This window comes from Callorhinus ursinus, unplaced genomic scaffold, assembly GCF_003265705.2.
Source record: "Callorhinus ursinus isolate GAN/ISIS: 27379988/994484 unplaced genomic scaffold, GSC_fseal_2.0 scaffold27, whole genome shotgun sequence".
Taxonomy (NCBI): Eukaryota; Metazoa; Chordata; class Mammalia; order Carnivora; family Otariidae; genus Callorhinus; species Callorhinus ursinus.
This window is the reverse complement of record NW_027397089.1, coordinates 12,615,043-12,632,504: the sequence shown is the minus strand read 5'-3', so window position 1 is coordinate 12,632,504 and position 17,462 is coordinate 12,615,043. Positions and strand designations below refer to the sequence as shown.

Genomic DNA, 17,462 nt, shown 5'->3' with positions numbered 1-17,462 from the left:
ACCCCGCCAGAATTTAGAAACTCTTATTAAATATTATTTTTCATGACAATATATGTATTTATACCTCGATCTGATCTCCTTGTAATAGGACACAATTAGATAAGTTCTTAGCTTGGCCGCTTAGCCCAAAGAGCCTTGAAAAGGTCAATCTAAGATTCCTTTTAAAATTCTTTTTTTAATTTTATTTTATTATGTTATGTTAATCACCATACATTACATCATTAGTTTTTGATGTAGTGTTCCATGATTCCTCGTTTGTGTATAACACCCAGTGCTCCATTCATACGTGCCCTCCTTAATACCCATCACTGGGCTAATCCATCCTCCCATCCCCCTCCCCTCTAAAACCCCTCAGTTTAAATATAAAATAAAATAAAATAAAATAAATAAAACCCTCAGTTTGTTTCCCAGAGTCCATAGTCTCTCTTGGTCTCTCATGGTACTGGCACAAAAACAGACACATAGGTCAATGGAACAGAACAGAGAGCCCAGAAATGGACCCTCAACTCTATGGTCAACTAATCTTCGACAAAGCAGGAAAGTATGTCCAATGGAAAAAAGACAGTCTCTTCAACAAATGGTATTGGAAAAATTGGACAGCCACATGCAGAAGAACAAATCTTTTTAAGATTCTTTATGAAAGTTTATGAAAAAGTTTATGAAAACTTTATGAAAAGTTCCAGGAACGTAGATTTAAAAGAATTTATATGATCACTATTTTTGCTGCACTTATGTAAATAATCAGGCCAAATTTATTGAAACTAGATTCAATTTGCAAACAAATGAGTCTAACAGTAGTTATCTTGATAGAAATGGGATGTTTATAGAGAAAAACTATGTTTCAGTAATACACCTTTCTGGATATCAGATTCTACTGCTGTTAACTGTCCTTAAGGTTTTATTTTCTACTTATAAACTGGACCGGATCCTGAATTCTTCTAGTTTCCTCCAACATTTGGCTAGAACTCTCCAAACTCTCCAGAACTCTCCAAACATTTCCAATTTCCTTCCACTCTTCTGACTTGGAATCAATATGAAAATAAAATGGCCCTTTTCCCAAAGCCATGCAAGCTAAAGCTGGACAACTGGATATAAGCTTCAGAAAAACCACCAAAAGAGCCCATGTGAGGAGGACAATGTGCCTATGCTCAGAGAAATCACCAGAGATATTCAAACTGCAAACCAGGAAAATCTGTCAGATTGTCACTCTTGCCCTCATTCCATCTGAAGATAATTTGAACACATCTAGAAACTTTCTCAAATGGCTTCTCTCCAAACTCAAGACACTGAATTTATAATTTTCTTGAATATTAATCTTTTTCTTTTGTCTCCACAGAAATATTTCTCATTAAATTATCTGTCTATACCTCTCACACCATATAGAGGCCGAATTTAGGTGGAAATTCACTTGCTACCTGCCTCCTAAAATAAAACATCCTCGCCTTCATCCAGGCCTAAGTCATCATGAAGATGTGATTGTTAATCCATCATGTTATGCCTATGTAAATACCTTTTAAAAAATTGAAACCCAGTTGATTTATTTAGTTGGCTAAATGTTGGCACCTGGGAATCTCCTCTGGGAATTTTTCAATCCTTGGCTATTGTTCTTCTTAAATCATATTTACCTCTCTAATGCGCTGCATACTCTCAAGGGTTTTAAAGATGTGTCAGCAGCCGCTCAGGCCAAATGGTACCCATGAGGATCAGACAACTGATGAAATCAACAACATAAATGATGAAGAAGGTGACTACAGGGCCTGAGCCTAATGACTCAACTAATGGCAACAGCAAAAACATGATTCTTCAGCCTGAGTACCTCAACAGAGGAAACTGAAAATAATACTACACTGGTTGATCAGAATAACCAAAAGGGGGTAACTGTTAAAATAAAAAGCAAACCAGTCTTGAAAATTCCCTGAGCAGACAAAATCAGTTTAGTCAAAGCTCAAATGAGCTTATTTTGTGAGACTAACTTGACTCAGATAATTTCCTTTTTATGTCTCCAGAAATCATAAGCAAAACTTAAACTGTTTCCCAAAGTTGATATGAATAACCACTAACCAATTACCTGTCACTTAAGAAAATATTAATATTCTAATCACTGTGAAGAAAAAATAATCACGGACTTCTTACTACATAAGTCGCTTTGTAAAAATACCAAGAGCCTCATTCCCGTTTTGGCTTGAATGCTCCTGGTGCAACAGTTGTCTCTTTGGTGTGTGCACAATAAACTTTTACTTTTAAACTACTACTTCAGTGATTCATTGGTTTTACCTCTGCTATTTCTGAACTTTTGACAGCATCCACAGTAAATATTTCACGAAGTCACAGTCAGTCATTGATACTGGAGTAAATGCCACTGAGGTACCACAGGCTAAATCAGATACACGTCCCCCTCTCCCCACCACCTGCGTTTAGAAAACAATAGCAATGTAATAATATCCTCCACTATGTTTATGCGTCCCCCGATGGTGACTGCCTATATACAGACTTTGGTAACCAAGCTTCCTGCATAGAAAAAGGCTGGAGATAAAAAGAGAGGGGTAGGCAGTCCGACGTGCCCCTAAAGGACCAAGTTCCATCAGAGATGGGCGAGGATTAACGCCCGTTTCTCTCCTGCCAATATATGGGTGAACGGAAGTGATACGCGATAGACCGGCCGCACCCTCAGGAAAGAAAAGAAAAAATTAGCCCTTTCAAAGCAGATTTACCCCAGAACCTCTCCCCAAGGGGTTAAAGAACCCCTTCACCCCACTCCAGCCCAGCCGCCTCGTTCTCTGACCTCAAAGTGCTGGCCATCGAGACCACTACTTACAGTTTTCAGCCGCTCTCCAATGAAAACTTCCCGCCACCAGTCTTTCCTTTTTCTCCAGCCGCGACCATCCGCCCTTCCGGTTACGTTTCCTCAACCAATTGCAAGTAACACCCTTCTCTAATTGGTGAAGGGGTGTGGCCACGATATGCGCCACCGAACAAGGCTAAGGGTGACTGGTTGATATTGGGGGCTGGATTAGCCAATGGGAAGCGGTCTTGAAGCTGGGGTGGGGGCCGCTGCGTGTTTCCGGAAGACGTGGCGGCTCTCCCCTGGGCTGTTTCCCGGCTTCTTTTCTCCCGACTTTGCCTCACGCCCTGGGCGCCCCGAGGTGCTGTCGCCGCTGCTCTCACTACTGCAGCCATGATCTCCTTAACAGACACCCAGAGTAAGCACTCGCCCCGGGATCCCCGCCTGGATCCTCGCACACTGTTGCTCGAGCTCATCTCGCCCGCCCCTCTGTCCGGGTCAATGAATGAAGCTCCGGGTTGGGGGCGGCGGCCTGCGAGACTGAGCTAAGGATGCGGGACACAGAGGGCTGCCTTGAGGGGGCGGGAGCTGGATTTGCAGGGGCAGACCTGGCTTGGGAGGAGGGTCAGTGGGATCTGGGAAGACGCCCGATCTGGGGAGGGGGAAGTCTTTGCTGAGTGTCTGTCTTGCACCAGGGTCTCGCCGCTCCCACTCTCAGTAAGAAGGGCGCTTTGTTCCTGCAGGTGGCCACAAGAGAAAGTTTGATGCGCGGTGCCCGTGGTTCACACTTGGGGATGTTTGTGCACATGACAAACTTGGGGTCCTCTACAAGTTACTGGCCGGTTGTTTGGGAGGAGGTATTTTAAGTGTCATCTATTACAGGTTTTGGGGTTTTTGTTTTGTTTTGTTTTGTTTTTAAATATGCTTACACTTAAATATTTTGAATATTTCGCCTTTTTGCCACCTCTGGAAACGATCTTCCAAAGATCCCTTGAAACGACTTCACTTTTCTACCACCTAATGTTTCCGCAGGAGTAAAAAGCCACCTTGTGTTCAGTTAAACGATTTCTTTCCTTAATATTTTATATTGTGCTTTATGGCTTGTTTTATTATTTTAGCATCTCTTTCTGCCTACCACAGAGCTCTCCAGGCCTAGCTTATGTCTCAGGTTAGCATTGCTATCTGTTTCCTTTTCTCTTTCATTATAACGCTCCTACTTTTTTTACCCTTTTGTCAACCTTTATCATATTTGTATTTACATATCTGCCAAACCCTGTGGGTCCTTTCTTTTAATGGTCATGATAGTCTTTTTGTCTTCGCTTTGCTTTATCCGCTATGATCTTCGTTTCTTATTCCACTTCACTTACTTTGATTTTCAAGACTTTAAGAACTAAACAGTCTATTAAAAATAGAATTTCATTTTAAATGCCCTATTTTAAAGTGGAGTCTTAAGGTTTGGATTGAAGTCATGGCTGACTTGAACTTGACAGAACTTCTAAGGTCTTCTGTATACACTACCACCCCAATCAGGCTCTTCTCCTTCCTGTGGTTGGATGGGTCTGCACCTTGGAGCCACCTGCACTGGCCCAGGAAGCATACCCATTTTGGTCTATTGGCCTTTTCTGATCAGAAGACATATAACGTCCTTTTTTTTTTTTTTTTTTTTTACTGTTATAATAGAAACTAGCAATTGTATAAAGACATCTTCTTTCATCTTACCAAGTACCTTCATATAAATCATTACATTGAATTTTTATAAGAGCCCTATAAGGCAGGGAGAAGTATATCTCTTTTATAAATTAAAAGAGGCTCAAAAGAAACTCAGTGTATGGTCATAAAGAAAGTGACAGAAAGAAGGCTTGATCCCAGGTCTTGTGGCTCAGAAAATTTTGTGTTCACTGTACCCTACTAGCATCTAAGAAAACTGGATATAAATTTTATTTGAGCTCTGTCTTAGAATGATGTAGTTCTTTCATAGCAAGAATAGATATAACAGTAGATAATTTATCCTATAGAATTATGCATTGATTTTTTTTTTGAGAGAGATTGTGTAGGATATTCAGAGTCTGTTGTCTTTGTGATAGTGTTCTGTTGTTCCTCTTGATTGAATCCCAAACTTAAAATTAGGTTGTCCAAGAAAATTAGAATTGTATACCTAAATTGCTAGGATTTATTTCTAATTCTACTAATTAGAGAAAGTACTTAATCTCTACACAGCTTTTCTAACTGTGAAGGATTATTACTTCTCCTTTCTAAGTCTGATTATTACATAGATTAAAAATATGAACTATTTATCACTTGCATAGAGATTTTCTTCTATTGAAGACTTCTTATAGGGACAAGTGCCTGATTTACGTTTTTCCAAAATGCAGCACAAGGGGATTGAGTTGGAATATGGGCAGAATAGGGAGCATTCTCCTTCACTAAATTGTTGAAGAAGATGAAATTATATTCTTCTTTGCTCATTTGCCAAATGTTTTAGGTAGGACAGTGGATTGGAACACAAGATGGTTAGTGAACCAAAAGCTCTTTGGATTTCAAATGGTGTTTGTGTGTGTAACTACAGAAATTGGCCATCATTCAAGTGATTTGCCAAGATTATTCTGGGATTCTGATTCTGGGAAAGGGTGACCAAGCACTGAACAGAATAAAAAGCAATTCATGATTGTTTTAAGGGGTTCTATAATAGCACTCTCCCCAACCCCCTCCATAAAAACACAAGATTTATTGAGGGGAACAGAGTAGGGTAGTTCCCATGCTGCCTCTAGATCTTTACTTCATTATGTCACATTGCCTGAAATCCTGCCATGATGTTCAGTTGAGTTGTTCAACTTGGTTGATATTCAGTTGAGTTCTTTATTATGAAATTTTCTATTTTTTAAAAGGTACAATAGGAGAGAGAAAGCTAATATTAAAATTTTCAACTAAGATATCAAAATGCTAACAGTAATTGCTATTGGATTAAGCATCTTTCCTTGTAAAATTTTCACAAAAAGTTTTTTTCATTTTAGACAAATTTTATTAAACTGCTTTTATCAGATTGTTCTTTGAAAAAAAAACAAAAACCCACATACGTAGGCAAGAGGAATGCAGATTTGATAGTTGCACCAGAGAAAGATAAATTTATTTTACTGGGTATGATTTTGGTGGTGAGTGGGCAGCTCTGTGTAGGGCTTTATTAACCAGAGGGCTTATGAATGCGTAGGCACAGGGAAGATGGGAATTTGGGAGATGAGAAAGGACACAGTGAGGCCAGTGAGAGACTTTTGGCCCACTTAGGCGGGGAAGTACTTGGCAACATCATGCCAGTGCCAGTTCTGGCAAATATGTTACAGGCAACTGTCTCCTCCTAGGATTACACTGGATGAAATAGTCCAAATGTTTTGGTGCCCATGTTACAGTTGTAAGCTGCGGAGTCCAAAAGCTGAGTTTGAATTCTAGCCTGACTCCCCACAACCACCACTCTTCTTGCCCAACCACCTATGGCGCCCCCCCCACACACACATACATACATTTGCTGATTCTGTGAGCAAGGGTAAGTTACGAATCTCTTAAGTCTGTGAAATATGGGGCTGGTGCTACTTTTCACCTCACAGTTTGGTTAAAGGAATTACAACATAATTGTATAAACATTTCAGTGAATGTGAAACCACATCCAGATACTGTCTTTTCTCACTGCAGTCAATTTTTAATACTTCTACTAACACCTACTTAGTTGTTAGATAAGAAACTAACCCATTAAACTTGATGCTAACCCATTAAACTTGATCCTAACGATGCTTCCCCCAGAAGTTCAGTATGCTCCAGTGCCCTTGAGTTTCATTTAATCAAACATATTTAACCTGAAAAAAAAAAATCCTGTAGGAAGCAGTATGATGTAATATTTAAGCACAGGGACTGAGTTCAAATGCTTAACCAGAAGTGTGACTCTAAGCAAACAAAGTCATTTCTCTAAACCTCAATTTCCTCCATCTCTAAAAGGATGTAATCACACCTACCTTGCAGTAGTATGGGAAGGATTAAGTTATATAAGGTATGTAAAGCACCCCATAATGGATAATTCATGGCAAATTCTCAGTACATAGTAGGTGTACTTCCATATAATTTCCTTCTGATGAACAAACATCTCAAAATGTTTGTTGGGGGCACCTGGGTGGCCAGTCCAACTCTTGATTTCAGCTCAGGTCATGATCTCAGGGTCATGAGATTGAGCCCTTTGTCCAGGTCCCCAGTCAGTGTGGAGCCTGCTTGAGATTCTTTGCCTCTCCCTCTCCCTCTGCCTCTCCACCCACCCGCGCTGTCTCTCTCTCTCTAATAAATAAAATCTTGAAAAAAAAAATCTCAAAATTTTTATGTAATCATTAGGATAATTTATGAGAAGGTAGAAATTAGTCATATTCAAATCACTCAACTGCCAGTGACTAACTCCTAACTACTAAATAGTTATACAATGGAATTTTGCTTGTTCTTTTGTCCATATTTTCCTCTAGGAAATTATGTCTGACAGCTAAACAGTTATTTTGGTCAAGTCTCTTAAGGGATAAAAGTATTGGCCTCGCATTTTCATAGGATTTTGTGTCTGTGGAATACACTTATGTATATTTATATACCAGGACCTGAATTCTTTTAGACTAACTTTGGGGAAAAAGGTAGTTGGAATGGAAGGCAATAGTTAACTGTAAATTGAGGAGGTGGGAGATGTAGAAAAATATATGATAGAAGTTTTCAACTCATCAGAATATTTTACAAGGCTTAAAAATTTTTTTTAAGTAGCTGTGACCTAGATTTTGGCTTTCTGGAGCCAAGGCCAAAAAGTTAAGTAACAGATCAGAAATCATTAATAGTGTATTTAGAATTGGGTTTCCAAAAATATGGTGGTTTCTGCTCTTGTTTCACTATTTCATGCAGATAGTGTGTATCTGGGTAAAATAAGGATTGGTAAGTATTTCCTGAAAGCAAAACTAAAATCAAAGAGGCGACTTAGTGGCTTATGCTTTTCGCACTAACAGAAGTTAAGAATCCTTGAACTAAAAAGATAAGACCAAGAGAAGGTAAAGGTAATAAAATTATGAGTTTTATATAAAGATGAACATAAACTTCAGTGCTTACACTTCATTCACCACCATGCACTTGGTATCTAGAAGAGATGCTGGCATCTGGGAGTTGATCAACTATTCTTTGTTTTTGAATGAAAAGAGTAAAACCCCAGCATATTAAAATACTAAGTAAAACTGTTCTTTGAAACTTTTGGAGAGCTGATATTAGGACTTAGACACTAAGTGTGTGAATGGATTTATGGTTTAAATAATTTATAGAAGATAAATTCATATCATCAAGAAGTTAAAAGTGATGACTAACCTCTTGAAAATTAACTTTTGAGGAGACAACAATGTGATTCTCAAAATACTGCCCTTGTGAGAAGCAGTGTATCATCGACTGAAGTATATTGTGCTGACCTGTGGTAGCATTTCCACTGGGTTAAAGAAGGAATTAATTTAAGAGGGGAAAGAAGTAACTCTAGATGTTGTGCATATAAATAATAGTCCTAGAATATGAAAGGAGATAAATAGTAAAAGAAAACCATATATTTATGTCCGATGCCAGAGGCATTCTTGGGAGGGAAAAATATATAATCAAAGGTTTAGAATCCTGATTATCTTCCTCTATCATGCATATGTTTATGAGAAGTGCTATCTCTCATATAAGGATTAGAGATTTCCATTTATATTTTAAATTTTGAAATTATTTGCTGATATTAGTTTAATTTATTATAGATTTTAATGAATGTCATAAAATTAACCTGCAATGTTGGGGACCTATTTTCTTATATCAGCCAAAAGAAAAACTGAAAAATTTTCCTACTTAGTTTACCGGGATCTTAACATAACTTTTATTTTTCTCTACACTTAACCATATAACTTATATTGCAGAAATTGGAATGGGATTAACAGGATTTGGAGTGTTTTTCCTGTTCTTTGGAATGATTCTCTTTTTTGACAAAGCACTACTGGCTATTGGAAATGTGAGTTTTTCAACATATATTTTAACTAAATTCATAAGGAAACTTTAATTACAAATGAATTATTGCCTGCTATTAAATTGGGGGGAAATAATTCACTGTTACTCATGTAAAGATTCCTATTATCTTCTCTGTTTACATCAGAAATAAAACCTGTTTAGGCCTGGGTGGCTCAGTTGATTGAGCACCTGCCTTCCACTCAGGTCACGATCTCAGGTTCCTGGGATCGAGCCCACATCATCGGGGAGCTCCCTGCTCAGTGGGAAGCCTGCTTCTCCCTCTCTCTTTGCTGCTCCTCCTGCTTGTGCTCGCTTTCTTTCTGTCATAGAAATAAAATCTTTAAAAAAAAAAAACTTTAAGTAAAAGGTAAACACTTAAAGAGGTTTTTGAGTGACTACTCTGTTGAGTATTTGATATGTAATATATAATTAAATCAAGGCTGCCTTTAGATAGGAGTTCAAAATAGATGACTTGGTAGCCCCCATGTCTTGGTAAATTTATTAATATGTTTGACTTAAAACATATGACTTGAAACATTTGGTTTAGTAGCATAAAATAAACATATTTTTAAAAAACCATTTAAACCTCTTAACATACCTGTATATTAACAGTCAGCTTGCTGAGAAAGGTATATGTGTTTATTTGGAATGTGTACTTTGTTGTCCATGTGTGAAGATTGTGCAAGAGTTCTAGAAATAAATCATAACCCTTTTAAGAAGACAACAAAGTTACTGAATAATATTAAATATCTTTGAAATGTGTATTACCATAGAGCTTTTAATAGGAAATTAGAAAATATAAAGGTTAACAAAACTATTCAAAATTAGTATTTTTTTAAAGATTTTATTTATTTATTTATTTATTTATTTATTTATTTATTTGAGAGAGAGAGAGCACGCACGAGCGGGGCAGAGGGAGAGGGGCCAAGCAGACTCCTGGCTGAGCAGGGAGCCTGACACAGGGCTTGATCCCAAGACTCTGGGATCATGACCTGAGCCAAAGGCAGATGCCCAACCCACTGAGCCACCCAGGCGCCCTCAAAATTGGTATTTTAATTAATAAATAAGTAGCATTGCTCTCTGAGAATATGAAGCTTAACCATTAGGCTCAATCAATACTTGTGTGAAAAATTTTTCTTTAAAGATAGTTACAAAGAAAGGCACGTATTGGGAATAAAACCTGGAGGGAAAGTAAGCTTTTAATCAATGACCATTTCTGGCTCATTATCTGGAACATACAAAATGCATGTATATTTGAGAACGTATGGCTTTATTTTTATTTCTGCTGCCACCAGAGATTCTGGGGTTAGTAAGACTAGAATGCTCTTCCTGGCTTTGCATGGTTTCTTCTATCAGCTTGGCCATGTCAGTATTTCTCCCACCCACAGGCACTCCTCTAGCCTGTGGTGAAGTGTGCAGAACCAAGAGTACTTCCGGGTGACATGTTTTTGGGCAGCCTTCCTCTTTTGCCCGGCCCCTCCTCTGTTTAACTAAAGCTCTCTCCATCTTGCTTACCTGGGAGAACCACTGCATATGTGCATGCCCATTGGTAATATCTGATCTTTGGTTCTCTTTTTCTCCATTTAATCGAGATAGAAGAGGACTGAGAAGAGTGGAATCCAACTCCAACTTTTGCATGCTTAGCCCACTTCTTGATTCTGCCTCTTGGCGCGCATCATAGTTTCCTCCAGCCAGTTGCCCCCACTAAGAGAGAGATGTACTGCTTTTTATTATATTTAGCTTTGACCTTGCTTTTCAAACCTACGCAGAATGTTTACTTTTTCTATCTCACATTTTCTTTCTCTTCTAGGTTTTATTTGTGGCTGGCTTGGCTTTTGTCATTGGTTTAGAAAGAACATTCAGATTCTTCTTCCAAAAACATAAAATGAAAGCTACAGGATTTTTCCTGGGTGGAGTATTTGTAGTCCTTATTGGTTGGCCTTTGATAGGCATGATCTTTGAAATTTATGGATTCTTTCTCTTGTTCAGGTAAGGCAATTATTTTATTTTACTTTTTCTCTTTCAATAAACCAGTATGTCAAATAATTAATTATTATAAAAACCCAGATACTTGCATCAGCATGAGTATAAAGACCATAATTTTCTCAAGTGTATTTTTGTTTGCATTGAATCTTTTATTGAATCTCTTTAATTCAGTCAACTATAAAAATGTTTATTAAATGTAGATGATTGCCAATAAGGTCATTATCTTGTATTTTTTTATTTTATTTTATTTATTTGAGAGAGAGAATGAGATAGAGAGAGAGCATGAGAGGGGGTAGGGTCAGAGGGAGAAGCAGGCTCCCCGCTGAGCAGGGAGCCCGATGCAGGACTTGATCCCGGGACTCCAGGATCATGACCTGAGCCGAAGGCAGTGGCTTAACCAACTGAGCCACCCAGGCACCCCATTATCTTGTATTTTCAATGCAATAGGTTTTATTGGGATTTTAAGGCAACATCTTTTCTATTTAAGGCACTTTACATTTAAGGCATTTGTCTGTTATTTTTAGCACCTAAACAGTGATACATACATATATATAGCATTTTAATTCATAGAACCTGATACTGCATACTTACTGCCACTTGATGACAATTCCTTTAGTATATACACTCATTAGAAAATTTTGTACTGAATACACTATGGTAGATTTTGATCAGTCAATATTTTACAAATGTTAGTTACTAAGTAAATAAACAATAGTATTCTATGTGAGAAAATACCTTTAAATAAGGTTGGTTTAATTATTTATTCAAGAAATGTATATCCTTTATCTTCTATCTGCCAAACACTGTGTTATTCACGGGAGACATAAAACTGAATTAAGTGTCAAATCTGCTTTAGAGAATCTCTCATTTCTGATATGGGAAATAGACTATAAAGATACCAGCAGGATATAGTAGTAATGTGTTATAGATGTATAAGCACAATACAATAGGAGTATAATTAAGAAAGAGATCATATCCGGGGAGAGGTAAGAAACATTACCACTAAAGGTAACATTTGAAATTTAAAGTCTCTAAAACATTGAAAATTTTAAGTGGATCCTTTCTTTTTACCTGGTTAGCAATTGATTTTGGTAATAAAGAATCTGTAAGTTCTGAGAACCTTTTTTCCTTCTTCCTAGGGGCTTCTTTCCTGTGGTCATTGGCTTTATTAGAAGAGTGCCAGTCCTTGGATCCCTCTTGAATTTACCTGGAATTAGATCAGTAAGTTATCATGTATTAGAAATAAAATTTTTAAACCATCGAAATAATACTTTTTGGTGTTATTAACCTCTAGAAATATAAGTAATTGATACCTGATTAATTGATGTTTTTTATTATGATATAAATTGTTACATCACCATAGATCATGGTTACCATGAATACCAGAGAAAATAATCATTGCTAACTGTAAAAAACCTGAAATTTTGTTTCATCATATCCATTCTTAATATCCTCGATTTTTTTTTTTAAATGTAACTCAGATTGATTTGCTATGCTACCTTTCTCTTTGAGAGTTCAAGGCACTTTTCAGTTAACTTTTATATGATTTCTAATTTTAGAAGCCATTATGTAAAAAGGACATCATTATATCTAATAATATTTTCTTTCTTAGACTGTATCACCAAATAGCGTGCATTAAGACAATTAATCAAGCATGATTATACTGGAAGTCAGATGATAAAATTCTGTCCCCAGCTCTCTCCACAATTTGAATGATCTCATCAAATCTGTTCCTCCAAGATGGGCCATCAACTTCCTAAAGTTGTTTACAAACATTTGTAGATGTTTATAGAGAGATAATCCATAGCATTTACTGGTTTCTCAGAGAGCTAAAGGATGGCTTACCCGCTGAAGAATGGGTTTTGCTGTAAGACAAAAATCTCATTTCCAACCTCAAGTCAATTTTACACTCAGAATCTTACCGCCTAGACAACCTAGATGTTTGAAGTTACCTTTGGAGAAAGAATGTTGTGCTTTCTTTCCACCTAAATTTACCTTAAAATCCTAATGAGTCTATGGTACTTTCAAAGCAGCTTTTAGTTTTGGCATGCCAATCACCTATTTATAATAATATAAAATGTTGGAATGTGGGCTTATAGGGGGTTATGTTCAGATTTCATTTACATTAATCTCCAAACTCATACTGTAGTCAATGTTGTTATTACCTAGAATGGCTTTTGAATTTATCAAAACTTCTAGTTATACAGTTGTGTAATCATTATTCACATCCTTAATTTAAGGATTCTTCAGTATTTGCATAAGTGGACACCCAGTGCTGTAAATTATGTTTCCTATGATTATTACTTCATTATAATAAATGGTTCAGTGAAAATGTGAGTAGTGAAATGAAAGGAAGGGTTAAATGATTGCTAGATTTTGATAGTATTATGACCACTTGGGTTACATAACTTTTAATATATCTCCACTGATGATTTTGTTTCAATATTTGCATCACCATCTGGAATGCTGAAGAAGGCCCAATTGCTTTACATTTGGGGTAGACTAGCCAAAGTAAATAACAAGTTACATTAACGTGTGTGAAAATTAATATTCAGTACCTATAAATTTATGCTCGCCTCATTACATCTATTTTTAATGCCCATGCCACTTTAGTCTGAAGTCCAGAATACACATTTAAAGTATTTTTAGTCAATAGCTGTTGTTAATTACTGAACTTAATGGAGTTCAATCTGTTTGTTCAAAGACTACATAGGCCCAGAAGAGATCCTCAGTAATGGTCAGTTGAAATACCTTATTGGGTTCATTGATGCATGAATGGCTGACATTTCAGCTTTTTATTTATTTATTTATTTATTTTTTGTTAAGCTAGCAGTGTTAACTTCATTTTATCCAATTGTTTTATTCATCGTGTTGCATTTCTCGTGTTGCACCCTTAAAGTCATATGCATAACCTGTCACGCAAAAACAACCTTAGCAAAGAAAATTTTTTTATACACATTTACGTGTTAGGAGATTGTGGGTGAGTAGGACTGGATTAACCATTGTCAGTCACACCTTAAACTTCCACGAATCTTATAAAGCTGGGTTTTTTAATCAACACTTAAAATGTTGATACAATGTTTTTATAATGCTCTGGGCTTTCTTCTAATTACCTGTTTTTCTTCTCCTTGCAGTTTGTAGATAAAGTTGGAGAAAGCAACAATATGGTATAACAACAAGTGAATTGAAGACTCATTTAAAATATTGTATTATTTATAAAATCCTTTGAAGAATATTCAGCACAAAATTAAATTACATGAAATAGCTTGTAATGTTCTTTACAGAAGTTTAAAACGTATAGTCTACAAAGTACCAATAGCAGTTAACAAAGAGGCAATGAGAACAGGCTTCTAATCAAGTGATCTAAGAAGTCAGCAAGCAAACTAAAGGAGATGAATCTATGTTACAATACTTACTGAAACTCTTGAAGGCGATTTTTATTGTTTATCCACAATGTGCAAAACACAGCCATCCTTGGAGAACTGTGGGGCCTGTTCCTTTTCTTCTTATTTTGAAGGCGCAAGAGCACCTGTAGGTATTTGTTTTTTAGAAATATCCACTGGAATGGCAAAAGTATTTCCAGTTGCACTGTGTGTCTGAAAGTGATGCCTGAGTTAGATTGGATTATGTCATTTAATGTATTAAAACCAAGGAAAACCCAGTTTTGATGTATGAATCACATTTTTTTTGTAAACATATGGTTAAAATAAAACATTTGTGGTTCTTCTGATTCTTAATATTTTAAAGCCAGATGAAAATCTGAACTAGATATTCACTGTCAGAATATGCAAAGGTCATTCTTTATAACTAAACACTATGGAACTACTCATACTTCTTGAGAATCTGACCTAATTATCTGTATCCTTTGTTATATGTAAGCATCTAACAAAAACCATGAAGTAGTCTGTTACATGCCTTGTTTCATTGAATAGTCTTTTATTTAAGATACCAAACGATGCAAACCAAATGGATTTTTCCGTCGTGGTGTAGTTTTTCTTTTTTTTTTTAATTTTAGTAGTGATTTTATCATTTTGCTTTTCATAAATTAAATAACTATTGATAATGTTTGAAATGTAACATGTTAAAAGGTTAAACTTATATTTGTTAAGGGCTTTTCATGTAAAGCTGAGTTTTCCCTTATTTTTAGCTTTTTCCTAACATAAAAATCAATATGCATAATGAACGCTTCATAAGATCACTCTTCGTCTTGAGTTCATGGAGAAAATATCTGAATTTACATGCTAAAGGTAGTTTACTGTAATTAAATGGGCTATAGTTTCTTAAAAACATGACACTAAAAAAATATGTTGTTTTTTTCTACCATTGATGCTTGACTGGCAGAAAGAAACAGTGGCCGTTTCTTCATTAGTAGTTTTCCAAGGTGGCAGCTTTTTTGGTAGAGGTAAGAACACATTTCAACAGCCATAGTACTATTTGTTTTACCACTAATGATTGCACTATTTACTTTTTTTTACAACAGTTGCAGAGCTTTTTAATGCACAAAATCATAACTGAAATTTGTGATTTTTATTTACAAACATGTCTACAAAATATATCACAGCTTATGTTATTTTTAGTTAAATCTCAACGCACAGAGAACTCCCATCCTTGCTTGTCTAAAGAAGGAAAGACTTGGTATATAGTTTAATGGTTCAGTCTTGTGGATTACTGTCTTTTGGTACTGGCATTTGACTTATGACATAATCTGTGAAACTAGATGATATTGACAAAATGAGACTCCTACCTCAATAGTTCATGGAATAATAAGAGACCTAGTGTTGTGTCTAATGTTCTTCAAAAAAGTAATATCCTCATTTGGAGAGTGTCAAATATATACATATTTTGGGGATCAACTTATACAAGTTGCCCTGTAGGACTCTTATACATATTTTTGACTGATCCATATTATTTTCAGTGGCTAGATAATTCTATCTTTTTAGAACAAGAACTGTATCTGTTAATGTAAGGAACATCTGTATTATTTAACTCCTTTGTAGACATGAATTTCTATCAAAATGTTCTTTGCACTGTAACAGATCTCTTTTTCAAAATCTTACTTCAGAAGCGTTATTAGAAGTTGTGTAAAGGATTTGATAATCTCCCAGTCCTTAGTAAGATTGAGAGGCTGGAGCAGTTTTCAGTTTTCAAAGAGTCCACAGTTAATTTCAAATGTGAGTTTGGGACTGCTTGGCAGCATTGTATATTTCTTCTCAGAACCACTGATGAGGTATTTTTAAACATATTAGTCTTCTGACAGAAAGCACTGTACATTATATTGTTTCTTTCCAAAATTAGCCTCTGTCTTTGTGACAAAAATGTACTTTGATTATTGCTATAAAGGTGGAGAAAAAGGTCTAATACTACTTAGCCTTAAGTGTACCTGGCATTATTCAAATGTATTTTCTGTAACAGAAACATACTTGCAATGTTTTTCTTTTCCCCTTATAAATTGTAATTTCTGGAATACTGCTGCTTTAAAAAGTCTCACAGTCAGATTATATGATCTAGCAATTGAATATTGTAAATACACTTGTCTTACCTCTCAATAAAAGGGTACTTTTTATTAATTGGTGGTTGTCTTAGCTCGGGCTGCTATAACAAAATTCTGTAGACTGGGCAGCTTAAATAGACACTTATTTCTCAGTTGTGGATGTGGAGAAGTCCAAAAAGAAGGTGAGGGTAGATTCAGTTATTGGTGAGGACCCTCTGCGGCTTGCAGAACTGCCTTCTTGCTGCATCTTCATACAGCAGAGAGAGCTTTAGTCTCTTCATCTTATAAGGACACCAATCCCATCATGCTTCCCCAAAACCCCACCTCCCAATACTGTCATATTGGTGGTGAGGGTTTCAACATATGAATTTGGGGAAGATACATATTCAGTCCTTAACCATGGTCCAATGTATCTTTATAATGAAATTCTAAAAATTAATTTAGCGTTGCACAATAACTCACTTTTTTTTTAAATTAGCCTTCTATGCAGTTTTCCTTTTTTTATAAAATGGTCATCACATTTTCCATTTCCAAATTGTTTAAATGTAATCATAAATAGAAATGGACTTCAGGTAAAAAAGTGTGCAGTGAATTTAGAAAATAGTGGAGAAATATTTAAATTTTCTCAAAATGAAAAGAATTGGCTAACTGAACATAATAAAATTAATAATAATAATAATGAAAAGAATAATAAAATAAGTATTTGTGACAGACAAAACCACTTCAGCATTTTGATTATAAGTTTTGGTAAGGCTAAAAATCACTGGCCATGTCTACCACTTAAAGTACCCAATAAGTATTTGTTGAATCCAATACTTGAACTGCAGGTCTTGACTATTGTCTGGTGAACCAGAAGTCTTAAGTCTTTCTAACCTTGTCTGTGCTGAAAGGTTCCAACCTCTACCCTTCTGCTACCTGTACCCCATGTAGCAGGTAGGACACAAGTAGGATGCCCCAAATCCAACAACTGGCACGCTTTTCCCCAACCTTACCTCTACTAGCTCTCAAGACCTAATCAAAAGTTCACCTCTGTCATATCTTTCTTGACCCACTATAGCAAAACAGCTGGTCCATCCTTGTCCTCTCATAGAACTTTCCACTTGTTTTTGTTATTTGATTATGGAAAAGAGGTTCTCAAGGTTCAACGCCTTCAGTAAAAGGAAGACAGTAGATGTTGACCAGTGA

General features: G+C 36.2%; 2 protein-coding genes and 1 pseudogene across 3 annotated transcripts in view; 1 reads left to right on the top strand and 2 right to left on the bottom strand.

Annotated features, from left to right (window-relative positions):
• The window catches only part of LOC112830060 (cationic amino acid transporter 3 pseudogene), a 110,038-nt pseudogene extending 107,171 nt beyond the window's left edge, over window positions 1–2,867 (bottom strand).
• The window catches only part of RECQL (RecQ like helicase), a 54,011-nt gene extending 51,110 nt beyond the window's left edge, over window positions 1–2,901 (bottom strand). The window contains exon 1 of one of the 2 annotated variants that reach the window (XM_025879715.2): window positions 2,816–2,901. The gene's annotated coding sequence lies outside the window, so the exon portion shown is untranslated. The remainder of the gene's footprint in view (window positions 1–2,815) is intronic. The other variant, XM_073877874.1, reaches the window with a different exon arrangement.
• Window positions 2,902–3,050: 149 nt separating this feature from the next.
• GOLT1B (golgi transport 1B) lies at window positions 3,051–16,353 on the top strand. Its single transcript, XM_025879903.2, has 5 exons — window positions 3,051–3,200; window positions 8,713–8,804; window positions 10,611–10,789; window positions 11,926–12,007; window positions 13,921–16,353. Exons 1-5 carry the CDS (start codon window positions 3,176–3,178, stop codon window positions 13,957–13,959), a joined length of 417 nt encoding a protein of 138 aa, XP_025735688.1. The 5' UTR covers window positions 3,051–3,175; the 3' UTR covers window positions 13,960–16,353.
• Window positions 16,354–17,462: the final 1,109 nt, after the last annotated feature.

Excerpts from the sequence above, each read along its gene's own strand:
- GOLT1B (XM_025879903.2), top strand. The coding sequence starts at position 3,176 with ATGATCTCCTTAACAGACACCCAGA. Across the intron at positions 3,201-8,712 it reads CTCCTTAACAGACACCCAGA|AAATTGGAATGGGATTAACA; the intron begins GTAAGCACTCGC and ends CTTATATTGCAG. Across the intron at positions 12,008-13,920 it reads ATTTACCTGGAATTAGATCA|TTTGTAGATAAAGTTGGAGA; the intron begins GTAAGTTATCAT and ends TTCTCCTTGCAG.